We start from the raw sequence: 24,118 nt of genomic DNA, 5'->3' as shown, positions 1-24,118 counted from the left end.
ATATTAGCTATGTTGCAAAAACAAAACAAAACAAAAAGAAAAATAAAGTGGAAAAATATCCTTCAATCTGTATTCAGAGTTCATCAGTTCTTTCTCTGGATATGGATGGAATTTTTCATCATGAATCCTATATAATTGTGGATTATTTTATTGATCAGCATAATTTTCACAAATGATCATTGTTATAATATTGCTGTTATCATATGTTATGTTCTCCTGTTTCTGCTTACTTCACTTTGCATCAACTCATGTAAGTCTTCCAAGACTTTTCTAAAGTATTCTGCTCATCATTTCTTATAGCACAATAGTGTTCCATCACAATCATATATCACAACTTATTCAGCCATTCCCTACTTGATAGACATTCCCTCAGTTTCCAATTCTTTATCATCACACTAAGAGCTGCTATAAATATTTTTGTATATGAGTTTTTTCATTTTTCTTTGATCTCTTTGGGATACACGCCTAGGTCAATGGGTTTGTACCATTTTATAACCCTTTGGGCATAGTTCCAAATTATTCTCCAGAATGGTTGGACCAGTTCACAACTTCTCCAGCAGTGCTTTAGTGTAGCTATTTTTCCATATCCCCTACATTTTTTGTCATTTTTCCATTGGCCAATCTGGTAGGTGTAAGGTTGTACCTCAGAGTTGTTTTAATTTGCATTTCTCTAATCAGTAGTGATTTAGAACATTTTCATGTGATTATTGATTGCTTTGATTTCTTTTTCTGAAAACTTCCTTTTCATAGCTTTTGACCATTTATCAATTGAGGAATAGCTCTTTTTTAAATAAATGTCTTATTTCCTTGTAATTTTTAGAAATGTGTCCTTTATCAGAAAAACTTGATGTAAAATTTTTCATTCCCCCCCTTCCTATGTTTCGTCTAATTCTGATTGCATTGGCATTGTTTGTGCAAACCCTATCATTCTCTGTCTCTCTTTTGGTCATTAATTCTTCCTTTATCCATAGATCTGACAGGTAATTTTCCCCTATGCTCTACTGATTTACTTATATCACCCTTTATGTCTAAATCATATACCCATTTTGACTTTATCTTGTATATGGTGTGGCATGTTGGTTTGTGCCTAGTTTCTGCTAGATTACTTTCCAAATTTCCCAGAATAATGAGTTCTTGCCCCCAGAGTTTGGATTTCTGGGTTTATCAAACACTAGAATGCTATGGTCATTTACTTCTGTGTATTGTAGACCTAATTTGTTCCACTGATCCACCACTCTGTTTTTGAGCCAGTACCAGCTTTTAAAAATTATTGCTATCTTGTAATAGTTTGAAATCTGATACTGCTAGGTCTCTTTCCTTTACTTTTTTCCCATTTATTCCCTTTATATTCTAATCCTTTTTTTCTTCCCATTGAATTTTGTTATTATATTTTCTATCTCTATTAAAAAAATTTTGGTATGGTTTGATTGGTATGACACTGAATAAGGAAATTAATTTAGACAGTATTATCCTTTTCATTTTATTGGCTTGGCCTACCCCATGAGCAATTAATAGTTTTCTAATTATTTAAATCTATATTTGCCTAAAAAGCATTTATAATTATATTCATATAGTTCCTGAGTTTGTCTTGGCAGGGAGACACTCAAGTATTTTATATTGTCTGCAGTTATTTTCAATGGAATTTCTCTTTCTTTGTTGCTGCTGGACTTTGTTGGTAACATATAGAAATGCTGCTGGTTTCTGGTGGTTTATTTTATATCCTTCAACTGGCTTTTGGTTTATTCTCTAGGCTCTAAAATATACCATTATATTGTTTCCAAAGAGTGATAATTTTGTTTATGGCCTCTTCTTATTAGTTCAATTTCTTTTTCATGCCCTATTGATATATTTTTCACTTCTAGCACAATATTGGATAATACTAGTGATAATGGGCATCCTTGCTTTACCCATGATCTTATTGAGAAGGCTTCTGGTTGGTCTCCATTATAAGTAATGATTGTTCTGGATTTTAGACACTTTTTTCACAATTTTAAATCATTCTACCCTCCATAGAGTCTATGGCATTAATCAATCAACAAGTGTTTAATAACTAATATGCGCCAGGTTTTGTGCTCACATACCCTCTGGGTGTAGGCATTATAAATGTTATTATTCCATTTTATGGATGAGGAAAATGAGGTTCGAGGAGAGTAATTTCCCGACACACATAACTAATAAATATCAAGGTTAGTATTTGAACACAGGACCCTTCTGTGTCCAAGTCTGTTATTCTTGTAGTATGTTTCTTCTTATATCTGAACAAGAATCTCCTCTAAAACATCTCTGTAAATTAGTTATTTTATCTCATCTAGAGGAGCTCTAGGGAAGGGGAACTCTTTGTGAACAGCTCTTATTGCTAGCAAACATTTGCTTAAATCATCCTCTTTGAAACTTTGCTCCTTTGCTTCTAGCTCAACCCTCAGAGCTCAAGTGCAAAAAATGTATATCTAGTCTTAATTCTGCCACTAACTGTTTAAATCACTTCTTATTAATCCAATTGGTCACTCACTCATCCTGTATTAAATATGAAGGCATGAAAGGACTAGCATTATCTTGTTGTTTGTTTGTTTGTTTGTTTTTAGTGAGGCGATTGGGGTTAAGTGACTTGCCCAGGGTCACACAGCTAGTAAGTGTTAAGTGTCTGAGGCTGGATTTGAACTCAGGTACTCCTGACTCCAGGGCCGGTGCTCTATCCACTGCGCCATCTAGCTGCCCCCGGACTAGCATTATCTTGACACAGCTTCTTTCCTCCCTCCTACAACATGAGAAGACATTACCTAAAAGAAGAAAAAGTTGCTTCCATAACCTGAATGGCTTATATGATTGGCCCCAGTCCTTCATATAGCTTCTTTCCTTTACCCTGCACCTACACACCATCTAGCCAACATTGGTTAGGTTTAAAACAAAGCTATTCCTAGGACTTGATTGGTCATGGCTTCCCTGATAGAATTTCCTCATCATCTGCAGGAAAAAAAAAAGAGTCCTCGCTACATGGAATCTAGCCTCTTAACCTTGGTGGATTTCTGAAGTCCACATAAGTAACCTTTACCCTATTCTGCTGACCAGATGCATTTCCACATGGAGATAAAGGTGGGCCATGTCTTGAGAAGCTAAATACTGTTATCCGTTTCTGGGTTATATTAAATATTCAATTACTTTCAAGTTCTTCATTTTTTCCCAACATTGAACTTGAACTAAGAGAACTAAGAGAATGCCTCAAATATAGTAAAAACATGAAATATTGGATGTTGGAGGGGATGTGGGAAAGCTGGGATGCTAATCCACTGTTAACTGGAGTTGTGAAAAGATCCAGCCATTCTGGAGAGCAACTTGGAACTATGTGCAAAGGGCTATAGAACTGTGCATACCCTTTGATCCAGCAATACCACTGCTGGGTTTATATCTGAAAGATATCCCCCAAAAGAGGAAAACACCTATTTCTAAAAAAATATTTATAGCAGCTCTTTTTGTGGTGACTAAGAATTGGAAATCAAAGGAATGCCGATCGATTGGGGAATGGCTAAATAAGCTGTGGTATATGATGGTGATGGAATGCTACAAAAAATGACAAGCAGGATGATTTCAGAAAGACTTGTATAAACTTATGTATAGTGAAGTGAGCAGAAATGAGAACATTGTGCACAGAGATAGCAATACTGTTTGATGAAGTGTGACTTAACGATTCTCAGCAATACAATGATCCAAGACAATCCCAAAGGACTATTGATGAAACATACTATCGGGGCAGCTAGGTGGCACAGTGGATAGAGCACTGGCCCTGGAGTCAGGAGGACCTGAGTTCAAATCCGGCCTCAGACACTTAAGACTTACTAGCTGTGTGACCCTGGGCAAGTCACTTAATACCAATTGCCTTGCCAAAAAAGAAAAAGAAAGAAAGAAACATACTATCCACCTCCAAAGAAAGAATGAAAGAACTGATATTGTTTGAACACAGACTAAAGTATGCTATTTTTCACTTTCTTTCATTTTTTCTCTTATTCAGGTTTTTTTGTACAAAATGACTAATATGGTAATGTTTTACATAATTGCACATGTATAAACTATATCTAATTGCTTGCCGCCTTAAGGGATAGGGGAGGGAGGGAAGAAGGAATAAAAATTGGAACTCAAAATTATAAATACAAATGTTTATTATTAAAAAAAAAAGTCATGTCTCTGACAGTAAGATTACAGCAAACTGATGCCAGAAACTTTTAGGGGCTCACCTTGAGATGATTGGCATGGACAATGACTTCTCATCTCCTGACTATTTCATTTCGACTAGTTGGTATTCATTTTCTACATATTGTTTTGAATACTCCAGTTATATCAGGCTGCTTCTAGACAAGCCTCCTAGGTTTGGGATAGGAGAGAAATCAAACAACCAAGGCACAGATCAATTCAAAGAAAACAAAGTTTTTACTTAATAAACTACATAAAAGATTAAAAAAATCAATTCAAGGTTAAAGGTTTCAAGGTTCAAGTCAGACACAGGGTTTGTGTTTGACAAAATTTCCCTTACCATTCATGATCTCTGTAGGTGTGTCCTGGAAAGGAAGGATCAAGTCTTCACAGAAGGAAAATTACATTAAATCTCAGCAGCATTGCCCATCAAGTTCAGGGGTCTTATATATTTTGTGGGGGAGGGTGGGGAATAACACATCAGCAGAGCAACCTTACTATGGGTCACCAGCTATATTCCCCAGTTCTATTTCATTGCCTCATAAGGTGAAATGAGACAACATGGAACTAGGCTTCATACAATTTAGAGAGTATAGATTTACATTTTATGGTAGCATACCTGTTGTCCAGACTATAGATTTTTCCAGTGAAATGACCTGTTATAAAGAGGCTGTGCCCAGAATTGAATAAAAGAAAAAAAAATGGTTCAGTTTGCCTTTGGAAACTGCAAAGTTCTTTTAATCCCATGTTTCTCCTTGGAAAAAAAAAAGTTCATCTTTTTATTACCAGTTGTCTTTTGGTTTTGTTGTATGTGAGTCATGAAACACTGCAGTTTCCAAAGAAGTGAAAATGAGGATTATCCAAAAGGCAATGAAGTCTCCCATAGTGGACATGAGTAAGCTACAACTCATTATAAACAAGAATGACAGTGAAGAGGTGGTATAAAAAATTGTATCAAAGAAATGAATGAGCAAAAAGGGAGAAAGGCTGCATTTCTTAGAACAAGGGATAACTAATAGAAAGCCTCCAATATCCACTGATATCTTCATGCTGTCAGGAAAAAATGAGGAAGACCCCTAACACATAGCATCATTTCCCTCTGCTGAATTTATGGAAAGATGTGGATAAGTTACAATGGGCAGGCTTGCCAGGTTGGAGTTAACATTGTTGTACAGAACATCCATACTGATGAGATTATTGGTCTTTTTGGTCATTGACTATTTAATTGTAGGTAAATACAGCTTTATTAACAACAAAGTGGCGTTATAAATAGTTTAATGTAAAAGTTAAAGCATTGTTGCTGGATTCCACATATTACCATTAAAATCAATCTCAATTTTTGGGCCATGGATAGACTCATGTAAATTGAAGATCTAGACCCTTGAAGAGGGGTCTAAATTATCACATATTTCATGTTAGATCACCTTGAATTCACAAGTTTTACTATATTATTTTTTGTATTTGCTTTTAAGATTAACTTTAAATCTTTTTTTTCCCATTTCACATACTATTTAATCCTTTTAAAACATTATAGATATTCAAGATGATCAAGTGGTTGAAACAGTTAACAGAGACAGTAAGAGAAATTTGCCTTTGGAACTGATAATAGACCTAACTGAGGAAACATTTAACAGCATAATAATGAATACTTCTAGCAGCATAATATTATTTTATGCTAATTGTAAGTATATCATTCAAAATAAAAATTTTATTTCAAACTGTAGCTATATTATTTTCTGTGAAATGCTTAATTTTGTCTTCAGACCTGTCCAATGTTTAAAAACATACTAAATACATTTAGAGTCAAAAGCCTTACTTATTAAAAAGTTAAATTCAGTTATTAAATAGAACAAATTATCAAAGAAATTTTGGGGGTAATTTTATATTTTGTTGTTAGAGTACCATATAATTGATTTTGAGTACCATATAATTTATATTGAGAAGTCTATAAATTTGATAGAAGTGTGCTATTTAAATTTTGAAAAATAAAGTAATTCATCTTTTTTTATTATCAAGGACAGTTTGAGATACTCAATATTTATTTGGAATTTTCCTATTGGAATTTTCCAAAAAGTATTAGAATTTTTAAACACATTCATACAATTTAAGAAGTAACTGTTTGCTATATCAAATTGCTTGCTTTCTTGGGGAAGAGGGAGAGAAGGGAGGGAGGGAGAAAAATTTGGAACTCAAAATTTTACAAAAACACATGTTGAAAACTATCCTTACATATGTGTGTATCTATACATAGATATGCATATATATATATATATACACACACACATTTTTTTTTCATGTGCAGGGGAAGCAGTGTCCTTGGCATTTTTGCAGTCCTATGTTGATGTGGCAATTAAATTGAAAGGTATTGTACTGAGGTGAAATAATTTCTCTGTCTCTATCTCTTTATCTATATCTATAATCTATCATTTAACAGAAAACTCAAGACAAACCTAATCACACTATGATTATATCCCCATAATTACATTTATGGTAATAAAAAATCTTTTGCAAAGACACTGTTCAAAATAATTTCAGTATGAAAGCATGACTTGCTAGAAAGTAGGTACTTCAGCATATATGTCAACTACTCTATTTGAATGGCCAGATAACCCTGTGGTCATTAATTGCCCAAGGTTGTATAGGCATTCTTTCATAAGCTAGAATACACATACACACAGAGATACATATATATGTGTGCATATTTATATACACATACACATATATGTATATGTGTGCATATGTGTATGTGTGTACATTCATACACACAGGCTCTTTGGCTACACTACATAGCTCAAATCATAACCAAATCACAATCTACAGGGGAGAAAGAACTTCCTAGAAAGCAAATAATGCTCTGTTTTATATTGTTATTATTATTGTATTAAAATATTATGTATAACTAGTTACTGATGATTAAAGATGATGATAAATGTAATAATTTATTAATAATTATAGATATATTTCATTATTAACAATGTTATTAATAAGCATGTATTTATTATTAAGTAGCAATGAACTGGAAAATAATAACATTGAGTTAGATTGATCACACTATATAAAAGAGTAGCGTAGAGTTAGATCTATTTGTGACTGATGTGGTAACAAAGTACTATTTTGGCACACAGATCTCCTTAAGTTAAGTTAAGATAGATTACTCCACCTAATTGAGTGTGTATGTTGTTCCCTCTTTGAGCCAACTCTGATGAGAGTAAGGTCTTTGAGCCCATTCTTTTTTTTGTGTGTGTGAAGCAATTGTTGTTAAGTGACTTGCCCAGGGTCACACAGCTAGTAAGTGTCAAGTGTCTGAGACCAGATTTGAACTCAGGTCCTTCTGAATCCATGGCCGGTGCTCTATCCACTGCGCCACCTAGCTGCTCCACCTTTGAGCCCATTCTGATGAGTGTAAGGTTCATGCACTGCCCCATTCCTCCCCCATTTCTCCCCCCCACTCCATAAGCCCTTTATTGCTTCTTTTATGTGATATTTCACCCCATTCTACCTCTCCCCTTTCCCCTCCCCTAGTGCATTCCTCTGCCCCCTCAATTTTACCCTAAAGATGTCATCATGGGGAAGCTAGATGACACAGGACCCAAGAGGACCTGAGCCCAAATCCAGCCTCAGACACAAGACACTCACCATCTCCACGACCCGAGGCATACTACTGAACCCTGACCACCCCACAAAAAAAAGATAAAAAATAAATGCTTTATAGATATACTGTGCCCTCTTTCTAAATTTATTCCTGTCATCTGTCCTAATACTGAGAAAGTTCTTATTCCCATGTAGGAATGTAAACACTTTAACCTTTTAACATCCCTCATTATTTTTTCTGTTTACCTTTTTATGCTTCTCTAGGGTCTTGCATTTGAAAGTCAAATTTTCTATTCAGTTCAGGTAATTTCATCACGAATACCTGAAAGTCCTCTTTTTCACTGAAGTCCCATTTTCCCCCTCAAGATGATTCTTAGTTGTAATCCCAATTCCTTTGCCCTCCAGAATATCATATTCCTTGCCCTCTAATCCTTTAATGTAGAAGTCACTAGATCTTGTGCTATTCTGACTGGGGCTCCACAGTACTTGAATTGTTTCTTTCTGGCTGGTTGCAATATTTTCTCCTTGACCTGGGAGCTCTGGAATTTGACTGTAATATTCCTGGAAATTTTCATTTTGGGATCTCTTTCAGGAGGTAATTGGTGGATTTTTTTCAATTTCTATTTTACCTTTTGTTTCTAGAATATCAGGGCAATTTTCCCTGACAGTCTCTTGGAAGATGATGTCTAAGCTTGTTCCTTGATCATGGTTTTCAGGTATTCCATTGATTTTCAAATTATCTCTCCTGTATCTATTTTCCAGATCAGCAGTTTTTCCAAGAAGATATTTCATATTGCCCTCTTATTTTTTTTTATTCATTTAGATTTGCTTTATTGTGTCTTGGTTTCTCATAAAGTCACTAGCTTCCATTTGTTCAATCCTAATTCTTTGGGATTGTGTCTGCGGCCGGATTTGAACTCAGGTGCTTCTGAATCCAGGGGCGGTGCTCTATCCACTGCGCCACCTAGATGCCCCCTCAGAGTCCTTTTTTGAGTGCTTCTATGGCCTGAGACCAATTCATATTTTTCTTGGAAGCTTTGGATGTAGGAGCCCTGATGTTGCTATCTTCTTCTGAGAGTGCACCTCAATCTTCCTTGTCACTAAAGAAACTTTCTATGGTCTGCATCTTTCTCTGTCTGCTCATTTTGCTCCCTTATTTCTTGGCTTTTAACTCCTTCTTAAAGTGAGGTGCTGCTTCCAGGATGTACTGTCCCAAGCTTCAGCGGGTTCCAGGTGGTACAATTTAAGGAGGGGCTCTTGAGGTGTAGGTGTTTCACAATTTTTGTTTAAGACCTTTTCTATATTCTTGATAAAGTTTTGTGCAGATACCTCACAGATTTATATATACAGCCTAGTCTCTCCTATTAGCTTCAGGCCCATATTACCAGTTGGTCTATTAGATTATATTTAGATGATTCTGGCAGTCCCAGAAACTTCTCAAAAATCAACACGAGCCAAACAGAATTTATTACTTTCCCCCTACCCCACCTCAAAAAAAAAAAAAGTTCTACCTTCTTCTGAACTTTCCTATTCTTTTGTTAGCTCAGTGTTATCTGTAACTCTTTACTCTCCTTCATTCATCTCATATATATCGAATCTACTGAATCAAGAGATTCTTTTTCTCTCTACTAATAGTTATCTTCTTAGCTCAGGCTTTCCTCTCACTTAGATTATTTTAACATATTCCTAACTAGGCTCTCTACTTCAAGGGTTTCATCATTAAGCATAGATCTGTGTCCGTCTCCTACTTGATGAATTCCAGGCACTGTTGTTGTCTCTAGGATTAAATATCACTTTCTATATTTATCTTTTAAAGCCCTACAAGACCTAGTCTTTCTAGCTTCATTTTATATTGCTTCCTCTCCTGACCTTTGCAAATGCAGGCAAATTGGTCTTGTCTCTGCTGTCCCATTTCTGTGTCTTTGAATTAGATGCCCTCCAGACTTCCTGGGATGTATTCCCTTCTCACTTTCACCTTACAAAGCTCTACCTTCAAGGTGAAGCTTATGCACCACTTTATAAATGTAGCTCTTCCTGATCTTCTCATCTACTAGTGTCTTTCTTCCAAAAACTAGCTTGTATTAAACTATTTTGTATTTATCATATTATATTTTATGTGCACATATATACACATGTAGTTTATTTCATTAGAATGTAAGCTTCTTGAAATAGTTTCATTCTTTGTATGTCCATATACATATATATGTGTATATGTGTTTGTATATATGTGGTTTTTGTGTGTGTATTCCTAACATAATTTCTGGCATATAATGATTGCACAATGTTGCTCACTTCACTCAGCATCAGTCCACTTAAGTCTTTCCAGGTTTTTCTGAAATCTGCCTGCTCATCATTTCTTACAGCACAATAGTATTCCATTACAATCATATTCCACGACTTGTTTAGTGCCCCTTAATTTCCAGTTTTTGCCATCACAAAGAGAGCTGCTAGCAATATTTTTTATATGTGGGTCCTTTTCCCCTTTTTTATGATCTCCTTGGGATATAGACCTAGTAGTGGTATTACTGGGTCAAGGGGTATGCCCAGCCCTATAGCCCTTTAGGCATAGTTCCAAATTGCTCTCCAGAATGGTTGGATCAGTTCACAACTCCACCAACAAAGCATTAGTGTTCTAATTTTCCCACATCTCCAACATTTATCATTTTCCTTTTTTGTCATATTAGCCAATCTGCTATGTGTCAGGGTGGTACCTCAGAATTGTTTTAATTTGCATTTCTGTAATCAATAGTGATTTAGAACACTTTTTTTCATATGATAATAGGTAGCTTTAGCTTTGATTCCTTCATCTGAAAACTGCCTGTTCATATCCCAAGGTCCGCTCTCCAGGAAGACCCTCGGGTTGTTTCCCCACCGTAGCCCCCAGCACCTCCTCTGGTACTGCTCTCCTCCGCAGGCCTCTCCCCTCCTCGGACCTCCCCGAGGTCTCAGCCCTCCTGGGCCCCGGCCCAGCCCAGAACAATACACTCACCATCGAATGACTTGTATTCTTATAAATTTGATTCAGTTCTCTATATATTTGGGAAATGAGACCTTTTTCAGGAACACTGGCTGTAAAAATTGTTTTCCCAGATTTCTGCTTTCCTTCTAATCTTGGATGCATTGCCCCTGTTTGTACAATACCTTTTAAATTTAAGGTAATCAACAGGATCCATTTTGTATTTCATAATATTCTCTATCTCTTGTTTGGTCATAAATTCTTCTGCTCTCTGCCTATGATATCACCCTTTATGTATAAATCATGTGCCCATTTTGACCTTATTTTGGTTTACAGTGTAAGATGTTGGTCTGTGCCTAGTTTTTGCCATACTATCTTCCAGTTTTCCCAGCAGTTTTTGTCAAATACTGAGTTCTTATCCCAGAAGCTGGGGACTTTGGGTTTATCAAGCAGTAGATTTCTATAGCCATTTACAACTGTCTCCTGGGCCTAACCTATTCCACTGATCCACCACTCTATTTCTCAGCCAGTACCAGTTTTGATGACTTCCACTATGTAAAGCTATAGTTTTAGATTTGGTATGGCTAGCCCATCTTCCTGTGCATTTTTTTAGTTTCCTTGATATTTTGACATTTTGTTCTTCCAAATGAATTTTGTTATTATTTTTTCTAGCTCTATAAAACAATTTTAGGTGGTTTGATTCATATGACACTGAATAAATAAATTAATTTGGGTAGAATTGTCATTTTTAGTATATATTAGCTCAGCCTGCTCTTGGGCAGTTGATATTTTTCCAGTTGTTTAGATCTGATTTTATTTGTGTGAAAAGTGTTTTGTAATTGTGTTCATAAAATTCCTGGGTTTGTCTTGGCAGGTAGACTCCCAGATATTTTATATTGTCTACAATTATTTTAAATGGAATTTCTCTTCCTATCTCTTGCTGCTGGGCTTGTTGCTCATATATAGAAATGCTAATGATTTATGTGAGTTTATTTTATGGCCTACAACTTTGGCAAAATTGTTCATTGTAATTTTTTAGTTGATTCTCTAGGATTCTCTAAGTATACCATCATATTATCTGCAAAGAGTGATAGTTTTGTTTCCTACTTGCCTATTCTAATTCCTTAAATTTCTTTTTCTTCTCTTTTTGCTAAAGCTAACATTTCTAGTACAATACTGAATAATAGTCATGATAATGGGCATCCTTATTTCACTCCTAATTTTATTAGGAATGCTTTTAGCATATCATCATTACATATAATGCTTGCTGATGATTTTAGATAGATACTACTTATCAAATGGAGTTTTTAAGGAAAACTCCATTTACTCCTATGCTCTTTAGTATTTTTTTTAATTATAAAAGTATTTTATTATGTTCCAGTTACATATAAATATAGTTTTCAACATTTTTTAAATAAGATTTCTAGTTTCAAATTTTTCTCCCTCCCTCCTCTCTCTAGTATTTTTAATTGAAATGGGTACTGGATTTTGTCAAAAGCTTTTTCTGCATCTATTAAGATAATCATATGATTTCTCTTAGTTTTGCTACTAATGGGGTCAATTATGTTGACAGTTTTCCTAATATTGAATCAATGCTGCATTTCTGGTATAAATCCCACCTGGTGATAAATTGCTGTAATCTCTTTGCTAATATTTTATTTAGAATGTTTGCATCAATATTCATTAGGGAAATTGGTCCATAAGTTTCTTTCTCTGTTTTGGTTCTTTCTGATTTAGGTATCAACACTTTATTAGTGTCATAAAAGAAAATTGGTAGTATCCCTTCTTTACCTATTTTGCCAAATAGTTTATATAATATTGGAATGGATTGTTCTTTAAATTTTTGGTCAGATTCACTTGTAAGTGCATCTGGCCCTGGAAATTTTTTCTTAGGTAATTCATTGATGGCTTTTTTCTTTTTTCTAAAATGGGATGGCAATTTCTTTTTTCTAAAATAGGGTCATTTAAGTATTTTATTTCCTCATTTGTTAATCTGGGCAAATTATATATTTTTAAAATTTTCATCCTTTTCATTTAGATTCTCAGATGTAGTGACATAATTGGGCAAAATAGTTTCTAATTATTACTTTAATTTTTTCTTGATTGATGATGAATTTACCCTTTTCATTTTTGATATGGTTAATTTTGTTTTCTTCTTTCTTTTTTAAATCAAATTAACCAAAGATTTATCTATTTTATTGCTTTTTTCATTAAATCAGCTCTTAGTTTTATTTATTAATCCAGTAGTTCTTCCTTTCAATTGTATCAATTTCTGTTGATTTTCAAAATTTCTAATTTGGTATTTAATTGGGGATTTTTGATTTGTTTTACTAGCTTTTTAAAGTTTCATTGATGTACTCTTTCTCTCTTTTATTCGTGTAAGCATTTGGAAAGAGAAAATTTCCCTTATGAAATGCTTTGGCTGCATCCCATAAGTTTTGGTGTGCTGCCTCATTATTGTCATTCTCTTTGATAAAATTATTGATTGTTATTATGATTTGTTGTTTGACTCACTTGTTCTTTAGGATGAGATTACTTAGTTTCCAATTAATTTTTGTCTATATTTCCATGGCCCTTTATTACATGTAATTTTTATTGCTTCATGATCTGAAAAGGATGCATTTACTATTTCTGCCCTTTCTGCATTTGATTGTGATGTTTTTAATGCCCTAGTATGTGATCAGTTTTTGTCTGGGTGCCATATATCACTGAGAAAAAAGTACTTACTTACTTACTTATCTTTTCTAAAATACTATTCACCTCCTTAATTTCTTTCCTGTTTATTTTGTGCTTAGATTTATCTAGTTTTAAGAGGGGTAGGTAGGGGTACCCCACAAGTGTAGTGTTGCTCTCTGTTTCTTCATGTAACTTACTTAACTTCTCCTCTGAGAATTTGGATGCTATACCACTTGGTGCATATATGTTTAGTATTGATATTACTTCATTGTCTATGGTACCCAAGATGTAGTTTTCTTTCTTATATCTTTTAATTAGATCTATTTTTGCTTTTGCTTTGTCTGAGATCAGGATTGCTACCCCTGCTTTTTGTTTGTGTTTTTGTTTTGCTTCAACTGAAACATAATATATTTTGCTCCAGTCTTTTTCCGTTACTCTGTGTGTATTTCTGTGCTTCAAATGTGTTTGTTGCAAATAACATATTGTAGGATTTTGTTTTTTAATCCATTCTGATAATCTCCTTCTCTATTATGGGAGAGTTCATCCCATTCACGTTCACAGTTATGAGTACTAACTGTGTATTTACTTCCATCCTATTTTTCCCTTGTTTGTTCTTTTCTCTCTCTATTCACTCTGTCCTTCCTTACCAGTGTTTTGCTTCTGTCCACCACCTGTCAATCTGCCCTTCTTTTTGTCAGCCACTCTCCCTTTTCTTTTCCCTTTCCTCTCCGATTTTTGCCCTCTTTTCTATCAGAACATCCTTTTTTCTTTCCCCTTTCCCCTTCTAGTTCTCTATAGGGTAAGCTGTACCCAAATGAAAGTGTATGTTATTTCTTCTTTCAGCCAAATATAGTGAGAGTAAGGTTCAAACAATACTCATTCCCTCCCTTCTTTCCCTCTTCCATAATAGGTCTTTTGCACCACTTCATATGGTGTAATTTACCCCATTCTCTCTCCCCTTTTCTCCTCTCCCAGTACAATCCTTTTTTACACCTCTTAATTTTTTTATATCATTAGATAAAAGTCAACTTATACCCATACCCTCTGTCTCCTTCTATACTGTATAGGTATACTCCTTCTGTTTGCCTTAATAGAGAAACAGTTCTCAAAATTATGAGTATCATCTTCCCATGAAGGGATGTAAATAGTTTAACCTTACAGAATGACATGTTTTTCTCCCTGTTTAACTTTTTATGCTTCTCTTGAGTCCTGTATTTGAAGATTAAATTTTCTGTTCATCTCTCATCTTTTCATCAGAAAAGTTTGAAAATCCCCTTTTTCATTGAATGTCCATCTTTCCCCTGAAAAATTATGATCAATTTTGCTGAGTGATTGATTCTTCGTTGCAATCCAAGCTCCTTTGCCTTCCAGAATACTGTATTCCAAGTCCTCAGATCCTTTAATGTAGAAGCTGCTAAGTCCTATGTAATCTTGACTCAATATTTGAATTGTTTCTTTCTGGCTGCTTGCTTTATTTTCTCCTTGACCTGATAATTTCTGGAATTTGGCTAAAATATTCCTTGGAGTTTTCATTTTCAGGTTTTTTTTCAGGAGGTGATTGGTGGAATCTTTCAATGACAATTAAACCCTTTGGTTCTAGGTTAGCAGGGCAATTTTCCTTGATAATTTCTTGAATGATGCTATCCAGGTTCTTTTTTGATCATGGCTTTTAGGTAGTCCAATAATTCTTAAATTATCTCACCTGGTTCTATTTTTCAGGTCAGCTGCTTTTCCAATGAGGTATTTTACATTTTTTCCATTCTTTTGATTTTGTTTGACTGATTCTTAATGTCTCCTAGAGTCATTAGCTTTCCCCTGCCCAATTCTAATTTTTTTTTAATTATTTAAAATTTTCCCCAAGTTACATGTAAAAAAAGACAAAAAATTTTTTTCACATTGATTTTTTTAAAACTTTGTGTTCTAAATTTTCTTCCTCCCTCTCTCCTCAACCCTCCCTATGCTATCAAGCAATTCAGTTTAAGTCATACATGTGCAGTTATGCAAAACATCTTTACATTAGTCAAGTTGTGAAAGAAAATAGACAAAATAACTTTAGGAAGAGGAACTAACAAATAAAATTACACTTCAATCTGTATTCAAATACTATCAGTTCTTCCTCTGTTGATGGTTTGCATTTTTCATAGTCCTTCTGATAGCATCCTGCTCATCATTTTTTCACAGTTACTAACTGTATACCCTCCATCCTATTCCCTCCCCTTGATATTTACTCTATTTTCTATCTTCTTTCACCCTATTCCTCCTCAAAAGTGTTTTGCTTTTTACCTTCCCCCAATCTGCCCTCCCTTCCTTCACCTTTTCCCCTTCTCCTCCAAGTTTTGCTCAGGGCAAAATATATTACTATACCCACTTGAGTGTGTATGTCATTCCCTCTTTGAGCCAATTCTGATGAAAGTAAGGCTCACTCACTCCCCCGCTCCTTCCCCATCTTCCCCTCCATTCCATAAGCTTTTTCTTGTTTCTTTTATGTGAGCTACTTTACCCTCTTCCACCTCTCCCTTTCTCTCTCTCCCAGTGCATTCCTCTTACCCCTTAATTTTATTTTAAAGATGTCATCATGGGTCAGCTAGGTGACACAGTAGACAAAGCACCAGCCCTGGACCCAGGAGGCCCCAAGCCCAAATCCAGCCACAGATATAAGCCACCCCATCCTGCCTGCCCCACAAAAAACAAGGATAAACAAAAAACAAATTCTTTACAGATATCATCCCTTCATATTGTGGCATTTAAAATTATATGGGGTACCAAGTTTTAGGGAACTTAGCTGGGATTTCTAATTTATTGCTACTTATAAACTAGAGGCTATAGCAGCTGTTTTGTGCATTAAGAATTTATTAAAGGGGCAGCTAGGTGGCGCAGGGGATAGAGCACTGGCCTTGGAGTCGGGAGTACCTGAGTTCAAATCCGGCCTCAGACACTTAACATTTACTAGCTGTGTGACCCTGGGCAAGTCACTTAACCCCAATTGCCTCACTAAAAATAAAACAAAACAAAACAAAAAACAAACAAGAATTTATTAAAGCATATTAAATAGTAGTAAAGAGAGTACACGCGGCCCTGAAAGTTCAAAGCCCTATGTACCTAGGATAGAAAAGTGAGAGAGAGCAAGGCGTGACTGCCTCCTCTGAGTCTCAGGCCAAGAGAGAGTGTGAGAATGTGTGTGTCTAAAAACTTCCTGCAGGTCCAGAGGAGAGGCAGCCCTTCCACACTGCTCAAAGCTAATTGGATAGCATCATTCAAATCTATTGGTTTACTGGACTTGAGGGTGGTCCATGAGCAGTACGTGCTGATGTCAGAGTATGGAGCCCTCTGAGGGGAAAAAGCCTTCAGGTGTGTGTGGTTTTTAGTGAGGTAACATCTATTGTCTGTATTCAGAATCCAAAGTCCAACAACATTTCCTTTGAAATTCTCCTGACTCTGGGCTGGCCTTAAGAAAGGTTTGGCCAAGCTCTCTGGGTCTCATAGAATCCCATTATTTTCTTACAGTATTCAATTCACACCTGTGCCCTCTAAGTATATTCCTTTCAGCTGCCCTAATACTGAGAAAGTTCTTATGAGTTAGAAGTAATGTATTCCCATGTAGGAATATAAATAGTTTAACCTTTTAATGTCCATGTAAGGTCTTGTATTTGAAAGTCAAATTTTCTATTCAGTTCAGGTCTTTTCATCATGCATGCCTGAAAGTTCACTTTTTCATTGAAGTCCCATTTTTCCCCTGAAAGATTATACTCAGTTTTGCTGGGTAGGTGATTTTTGGTTGTAGTCCCAGTTCCTTTGTCTTCTGGAATATCATATTCCATGCCCTCCAGTTCTTTAATGTAGAAGCTGCTAGATCTTTGTGTTATCCTTACTGTAGCTCCACAGTATTTGAATTCCTTTTTTCTAGCTGCTTGCAATATTTTCTTCTTGACCTGGGAGCTCTAGAATTTGGCTATAATATTCCTGGGAGTTTTCCTTTTGGGATATCTTTCTGGAGGTGATCAGTGGATTCTTTCAATTTCTATTTTACCTTCTACTTCTAGAATATCAGGGCAATTTCCCCTGACAATTTCTTGTAAGATGATGTCTAAACTATTTTTTTGATCATGGTTTTGAGGTAGTCTAGTGATTTTCAGATTATCTCTCTTGGATCTATTTTCCAGGTCAGCTGTTTTTCCAAGGAGATATTTCCCATTGCCCTCTTTTTTATTTCTATTTTTTTTTTATTCATTTGGATTTGCTTTATTGTGTCTTGATTTTTCATAAAGTCACTAGCTTCCATTTGTTCAATCCTAATTTTTAGGCAATTATTTTCTTCAGAGAGCTTTTGTATCTCCTTTTCCTTTTGACTTTTCAAGCTGTTGACTTTTTACTCATGACTTTCCTGCATTCCTCTTGTGTTAAGACAATGGATTTAGCAGATACTCAGGGACCCACGTGGAGATTTAAACTGATTGAATTGGATAAGGCGGCTGACTGGATTCTGACTTCTAGACTTCTAGACTTACTAGATTGTAAGCACATCTGGGTGGTACTTAAGAAAGCATTGTTCTCAGAAGCTAACAACTTTGAACTTTGACCACCTTCGGGCCCACTCAACCAATCAGCTTGAAGAACCTCCCATTTCTGGGAGGGGAACAAGAAGGAGGAAGCTGAAGCTGCACAGAGAGCTCAGCCTCTTTGGCTGCGAGACATCGCCATAGTGGAAAGAAGACTTCACAGGGGAGTTTGGGAAAGCTAGGATTGCCAGGTTATAGGAATTCTGTTCTCAATCTTTCTCTTTCTTTTACTATCTTTCAATAAACCCTTAAAAAACCTAAACTCGTTTATCAGTGATTTTAGTCAGTCAAAACTGGGGGGACAGATTAGAACCTACATTTAGAAATTTAAATTACACACTCTCATTTCTCTTTACATTTTTTCCTCTATCTCTCTAAATCTCTCTTACTTTCTCTTCAAAGTTCTTTTTGAGCTCCTCCATGGCCTGAGACCAGTTCATCTTTTTCCTTTGAAGCTTTGGATGCAGGAGCTTTAACTTTATTATTATATATTCTGAGGGTGTATTCTGATATACCTTTCCCCCAAAGTAGCTTTCTGTGATCCACTGTTTTCTCTGCCTACTCATCTTGACCACCTATTTCTTAGCTTTAAACTCCTTAACATGTAGCACTGCTTCCAGGATGCACTGTCACAAGCTACAGTGTGGCCCAGGGGGTGATTGGGCTCATTCTCAGCCTGCCTGGCATGTAAGCAACCATGGCCTGCTTTCTCTTTGACCTGGAAACAGATGTCTGATTGAAATCTGATTCCATATGGTTGTAAACTTGGTGTGCCTATGCCCCCCCCTCACTGGGTGGCTGCTTCTTGAGTTTGCTTGCTGGTTCAGAACATGGGCACCCCGCCCCAGTTACAGCAGAGACTGCAGCTATTCCCCCCAACTGCTGTACCCCCTCACTGGTCTGTGAGCTGAGCTTCAGAAGAAGCAACTGAAGATTCCAAGGCTCTGGAGATGTGGCCTGCCTGGGGATGGTTCTGTGCTACAAACTGTGCTCCTCTCTCCTTTCCTCTTTCCTTTCCCCCCTCCATGGGTTATATATGATAATCAGGTATTTTAATTTGTCATGTTCTTCTGGGAAATCTATGATCAGTAAGTTGTCTGTAAGCATCCTATCTTCAAAGTCAAGGGCTTTGCTGTGTATAGAAATAATGTGTTTGTTTAACATGGTTGCTTTTCACTTCTCTTCTGCCAGATTTCCCTCTACTTAAGTATTTGTGTATTTTAATCTATCTACATTTCTTTTTTTTCTCTTTTCTTTTTTGTCTATCTACATTTCTTTGGACAAACTTTCTTTGATGGGGTTTTAATTTAATTTTTTTTTAGTATGCAACTTCAATTTTTAAAATTTTGCCTTAAGGCCTCTAAATTCTGCAAAAATTAATTTGCAATTTTTTCTCATGGATTTTATTTATCTTTTGATCTGTTCTGGAAATTCTTATTTCACATTTAGTTGAGATTGCCTAGTTTTCTATTTTTGAGTTACTTTTCTTTGTCTTGTAATATTTGTTGAGTGCTATGCAATTTGTCTTTGTCATTTCAGATTTTTTTTTATAGTTCCCCATTACTCACTTTCTCGCTCCTTTCCTATCTTGCAAAGCTCCTCCCATTTTGGTGAATTTTGGTCGCTGCCATTAGCCTCTGTATAAGGCTAAAATTCTAGCTAGTCTGTCTAAAATATCTAATGAGTAGTCGCCAATAAATTATAAGCTTTAGCAAGAGTAAAGAGAGAGAGAAAGGCCTAGATTCATCTATCTATTAAAGGGAGAGAGCATTCCTAGCTCCGCTCTCCACCAGAGTCCACACAAGAAGAGAGTCAATCAGAGCGCCAGGCTCCCCCTTCTTCCTTCCTCCCACAAGCAAACGTCACTTCCTGACGCCAAAGAAAAGACTCATGGTCTTGCCCTCAGAGACCTTCACCTCATGGCAGGTGGCGTCATTCCAATCGTTACAGTCCCCGCCTTGTTTCTTCAAGAAATGGGGTGTTTCCTTGATGAAATAGTCAAAAATAACAGAATATAATATCCTATGCCAACTAACAATATGTTAATAACAATATAGAAAAGGGAGAGAGGAAAGTTTTGTCCAGAGGGGCAATTTTTTGTCCTCATGAACCGGTGCTTTGACATTGATCTTGCAAAGGGAGGGCCTCTGCAGAGAGTACATGTAACAGATGGGGTATATTATAACAGAAAGAGAAAAGAGAAAAAAAAAACAAGAAAAAAACAAAACTGTTCATTTAAAGTCTCTGAAAGTCTTTTCTCAGATGTCCTCTAGGTGTAGTCATGGAATGGAAGTCTTTTCCGGGGTTGATGTGTGGATGCTGGTAATCAGCCAGGAACATTTCCTACAAAATTGAGCTTAACACAACTTTAAAATAGCTTTGTCAATAATCAAATCAAACAATGAAAGTTCTCAAATACATGTCTAAGGGAATTCAGAATCTTAGTTGTTACACATGAAACATATAATAAAACAAAAATTGAAACATCCTTTAAAATTAATATTACTATAGTCCCCCCTTGTGGAGGGTAAATTGAGTCTTCTCAATTGCTGCGATATTAATTTTTTAAAATAATTTTTACCTTTGTTTCATCACTTTTTGCATCATCTGCATGCCATTATGAGAAATTTAAAAATCTAATATAATTGGTAACAGATGTCAAGGCCAAATCCAACACTGTATTTATCATGACACCTGAGATAATTATGGGGGTTACCATAAAAGAACAGAGAAATGATGGGATATGAGCATTCCCACACTTGAGCAATATATACTACCCATGCAGTATGCCAGGCTTAAAATAGGTGGATGGAATATATGTCCATGCCACCGAACATATTGGAGGAAACTGAGTCAGACTTAATGAGATGCATGGGATTGAGATGTCCATGGCATCAGGCATATAGGAGGGGGCATAGAAGCCAGGTGTAGAATGAGATGGGTGGGATCAAAACTTCCAGTCATCTGTACAGTATTGTGGGGAAAAAGAAAATAAAATATTAAACCAAGAGAATCCAGCCTCAACATTTGTCAAAAGCCATACCTCAGCCATACCTTGAACCATATTATTTCTTTTGTTTTGGGTGATGTTTTTTTTTTCTATTTTGAGGTTTTGCATCACTGCTCTGATTCTTTCTCTTGTAACAGGATTAATGCAGAAATAGGATTAATATTATGTGTACATATATGTGTGTGTATATATCTATATCTATATGTATATGTATAGAGATATATAGATATAACCTATATCAGATTACCTGCTGTCTAGGGGAGGGGGGAGGGAGGGGGGGGAGGGAGAAAAATCTGAAATTGTAAAGCATGTATAAACAAAAGTTGAGAACTATCTTTACATGTAACGGAAAAAATAAAATACCTCATACAAAAAAAAAAAGAAGAAGAAGGCAGCACATATCTCCTCCTCCCCTACTCAGGTGCTTGGGCAGAATCAGGTTTGGGGATTAGGGACAAACATTTAGCCTGTCTGTGATATCTCTATAGCAGGAGGAGATTCCAGTATCGGTTCTAGGCACAAGCCAGCAAGTTTATTTGTGATCCCTGATGGGATCAGTGTAATCTGTTGGGGAGGGTTGGAAAAGAGCATTATGTAAATATTTGAAGGATTAACATTTTCCAATGTTAATTCATAAAGATTTTACCTGGATGTGCTCCACTTTTTGTCCTATGAATTCAACTGCAACTCTTCCTCCTCTGCTGCAGAGTTCCTCTTTGGCGTTTTTTTTATCTTGTTCTTTTTTTGAAAATTACTGAGGTGGGCAGCTAGATGGCACAGTGGATGAAGCACCAGCCTTGGATTCAGGAGGAACTGAGTTCAAATATGGCTTCAGACACTTGACACTTACTAGCTGTGTGACCCTGGGCAAGTCACTTAACCCTCATTGGCCCACAAAAAAAAAAAGAAGAAAATTAGTGAGGACTGAGAAGAGTATCTAGTTTATCATCTTGTTTATCATGTGACTTGGAAGTTCTTTTATTGAATTCTGCTATTAGATGTCACTGTCTTTGATACTTGTCCAAAAAAAGTAATTCTTGAGGCTTGACATGAGATTACTTGAGCTTGGGAATTCTGAGCTGAAGTGAGCTAAACAAATCATGTGTCTGCACTTAATCAGAGAACCAATATGATGAGCTTTTGGAAAAAGGAGCCATTGGGATGTCTAAAGAAGAGGCAAGGTGCAGCTAGGTGGCACAGTGGATAGAGCACCGGCCCTGGAGTCAGGAGTACCTGAGTTCAAATCCAGCCTCAGACACTTGACACTTACTAGCTGTGTGACCCTGGGCAAGTCACTTAACCCCAACTGCCTCACTTGAAAAAAAAGGGGGGAATAAAAAAACCACCATAAAAAGAGGCAAACTAGCCCAAGTCAGAAATGGAACAAGTACAATGATCAGTGTTGGGATAGGGCCTGAGAGTGGCCACTGTATTTCTATCACAGGTGAAATAGGGAGACCCTGTCACACACACACAAAAAAAAACACAACCCAAAAGACCCATTTCTTATTTCTGAATGAAATTCAGTCATAAGATAGAGATTCTTTTTTATTTATTTTAATAAGCATTTTTATTTAAAATTTTGAGTTCCAAATTGTATCCCTGCTTCCCTCCCTCGCCCCTCCTTGAAGTGATAAATAATCAGATATAGGTTATACATGAGCAATTATATAAAATATTACCATATTAGTCATTTTGTATAAGACAACTCAAATGATAGAAAAAGTATAAGATATATATTCTTGAATCCTACACTTAACATTAATTTGAGGAACTCTTAGTAGAACTATTAATAAATAGTTTTTGGGTGAATACAATTCAGAGCTCTGGCAAGTTTGACGATTTAAAGAATAATTAATCAAGAAAAAATTTAATTATTTCTCCTTTTCATTCATTAAATTATTAAAATCAACATATTTCATTATACTATTTATTTCCTTGGTGCTCAACATGCTTTTAAATCTGTATTCAAATTGTATCCCAAGTAATATTCTTATATTTCATAGAGTAAGTATAGTACGTCCTTGTCCAAGTAATTCTGAATGGCTATTTTTTGTTTCATATCTATAAAAGTATTATTTTTCTTTCATCTAGGAGTGTCCAATATGATATTTTCTAGAATCAACTGTGGAGATTGGTCTAATGTTTGTACAAAGCAAAATGTCACAGAATATCCTGTGATAAAGATATTTAAGGAGGGAGAGAAGCCAGTCATTTATACTGGTATGCTAGAAACTGAATATCTCCTAAAATTCATAAGATTGTAAGTATATGCACTTCACTACTAGAATGGCATAAAATCCTAAAGAAATGGCAGAATTTTTAGGCAGATATAACTTCTTGGGTTTTTTGTTTTGTTGTGTTTTCAGGTTTTAAAATTTTTTTTCCTTTTTTCAATTTTTTTGTTTTTGTTTCTTTTATTTTCTTTTTTGTTTCTTCTTTTTTGTGTTTTTTTAGCTATAATTTCTAATTGTTGAGAGCTATGAAATTTGTCTTTGCCATTTCAGATTTTTTTCTTATAGTTCCCCATTACTCACTTTCTCACTCCTTTCATATCTTGCAAAGCTGCTTAATTGATTATGAATTTTTTTAATTTGCAATTTTGAGTGAATAGAGAAAATCAGCAAGGAGAATAACTGAATAGAACAGATCTTATACAGAGATATTTCTCACATTTTATCACTGTGTGGTCATTATAAAGGACATGATATATTATTAAAAACTGTCCAAGTTTCAAAATAGTAATGCTTAGTTGTGTCTATAAAAAGTATAATTTGTTTATTTTTGATAGGCTAAAGCATCACTTTAAAATAGCTTAGAATATGGTTGTATTTATCATTCAGGAACGGAATTTCATGTCCAGTGAAGATAGTGACTATTGAAGAAGCAGAAGAATATTTAAATGGGGAATTATATAAAGAATTAACATCCTATTCTAGTGTGTCGGTTCTGGGAATATTTAGCTCAAGCATGATAAAAGGTAACTTTAAGTACTTGGTAATTAAATGCATTTTGAATAATTATTGTTTGCTATTTATTATTGCTATTTATAATGTGTTAATATTTGTAAAGTTATTTGTGAAAGTGCTATATAAATGCTATATAATCATTTTTAAAATGTCTTCTCTAAAATTGAAGCACTTCTCT

The 24,118-nt window shown here is 35.5% G+C and overlaps 1 protein-coding gene across 9 annotated transcripts in view; it reads left to right on the top strand.

Moving 5' to 3' along the window:
- TXNDC16 (thioredoxin domain containing 16) overlaps window positions 1-24,118 on the top strand; it is a 169,287-nt gene that overhangs the window by 113,819 nt on the left and 31,350 nt on the right. For 8 of the 9 annotated variants that reach the window (XR_006354987.1, XM_043988161.1, XM_043988159.1 and 5 more), the window contains 4 exons: window positions 5,717-5,863; window positions 6,485-6,544; window positions 23,066-23,234; window positions 23,815-23,951. Coding sequence is in view for 8 of the 9 variants with exons in the window: in XM_043988161.1 (XP_043844096.1) it covers window positions 5,717-5,863; window positions 6,485-6,544; window positions 23,066-23,234; window positions 23,815-23,951 (513 nt within the window). In the remaining variant the exon portion in view is untranslated. The remainder of the gene's footprint in view (window positions 1-5,716; window positions 5,864-6,484; window positions 6,545-23,065; window positions 23,235-23,814; window positions 23,952-24,118) is intronic. The other variant, XM_043988163.1, reaches the window with a different exon arrangement.

This window comes from Dromiciops gliroides, chromosome 2 (assembly GCF_019393635.1).
Source record: "Dromiciops gliroides isolate mDroGli1 chromosome 2, mDroGli1.pri, whole genome shotgun sequence".
Classification (NCBI taxonomy): domain Eukaryota; kingdom Metazoa; phylum Chordata; class Mammalia; order Microbiotheria; family Microbiotheriidae; genus Dromiciops; species Dromiciops gliroides.
This window is presented reverse-complemented; position numbering and strand designations above follow the sequence as displayed.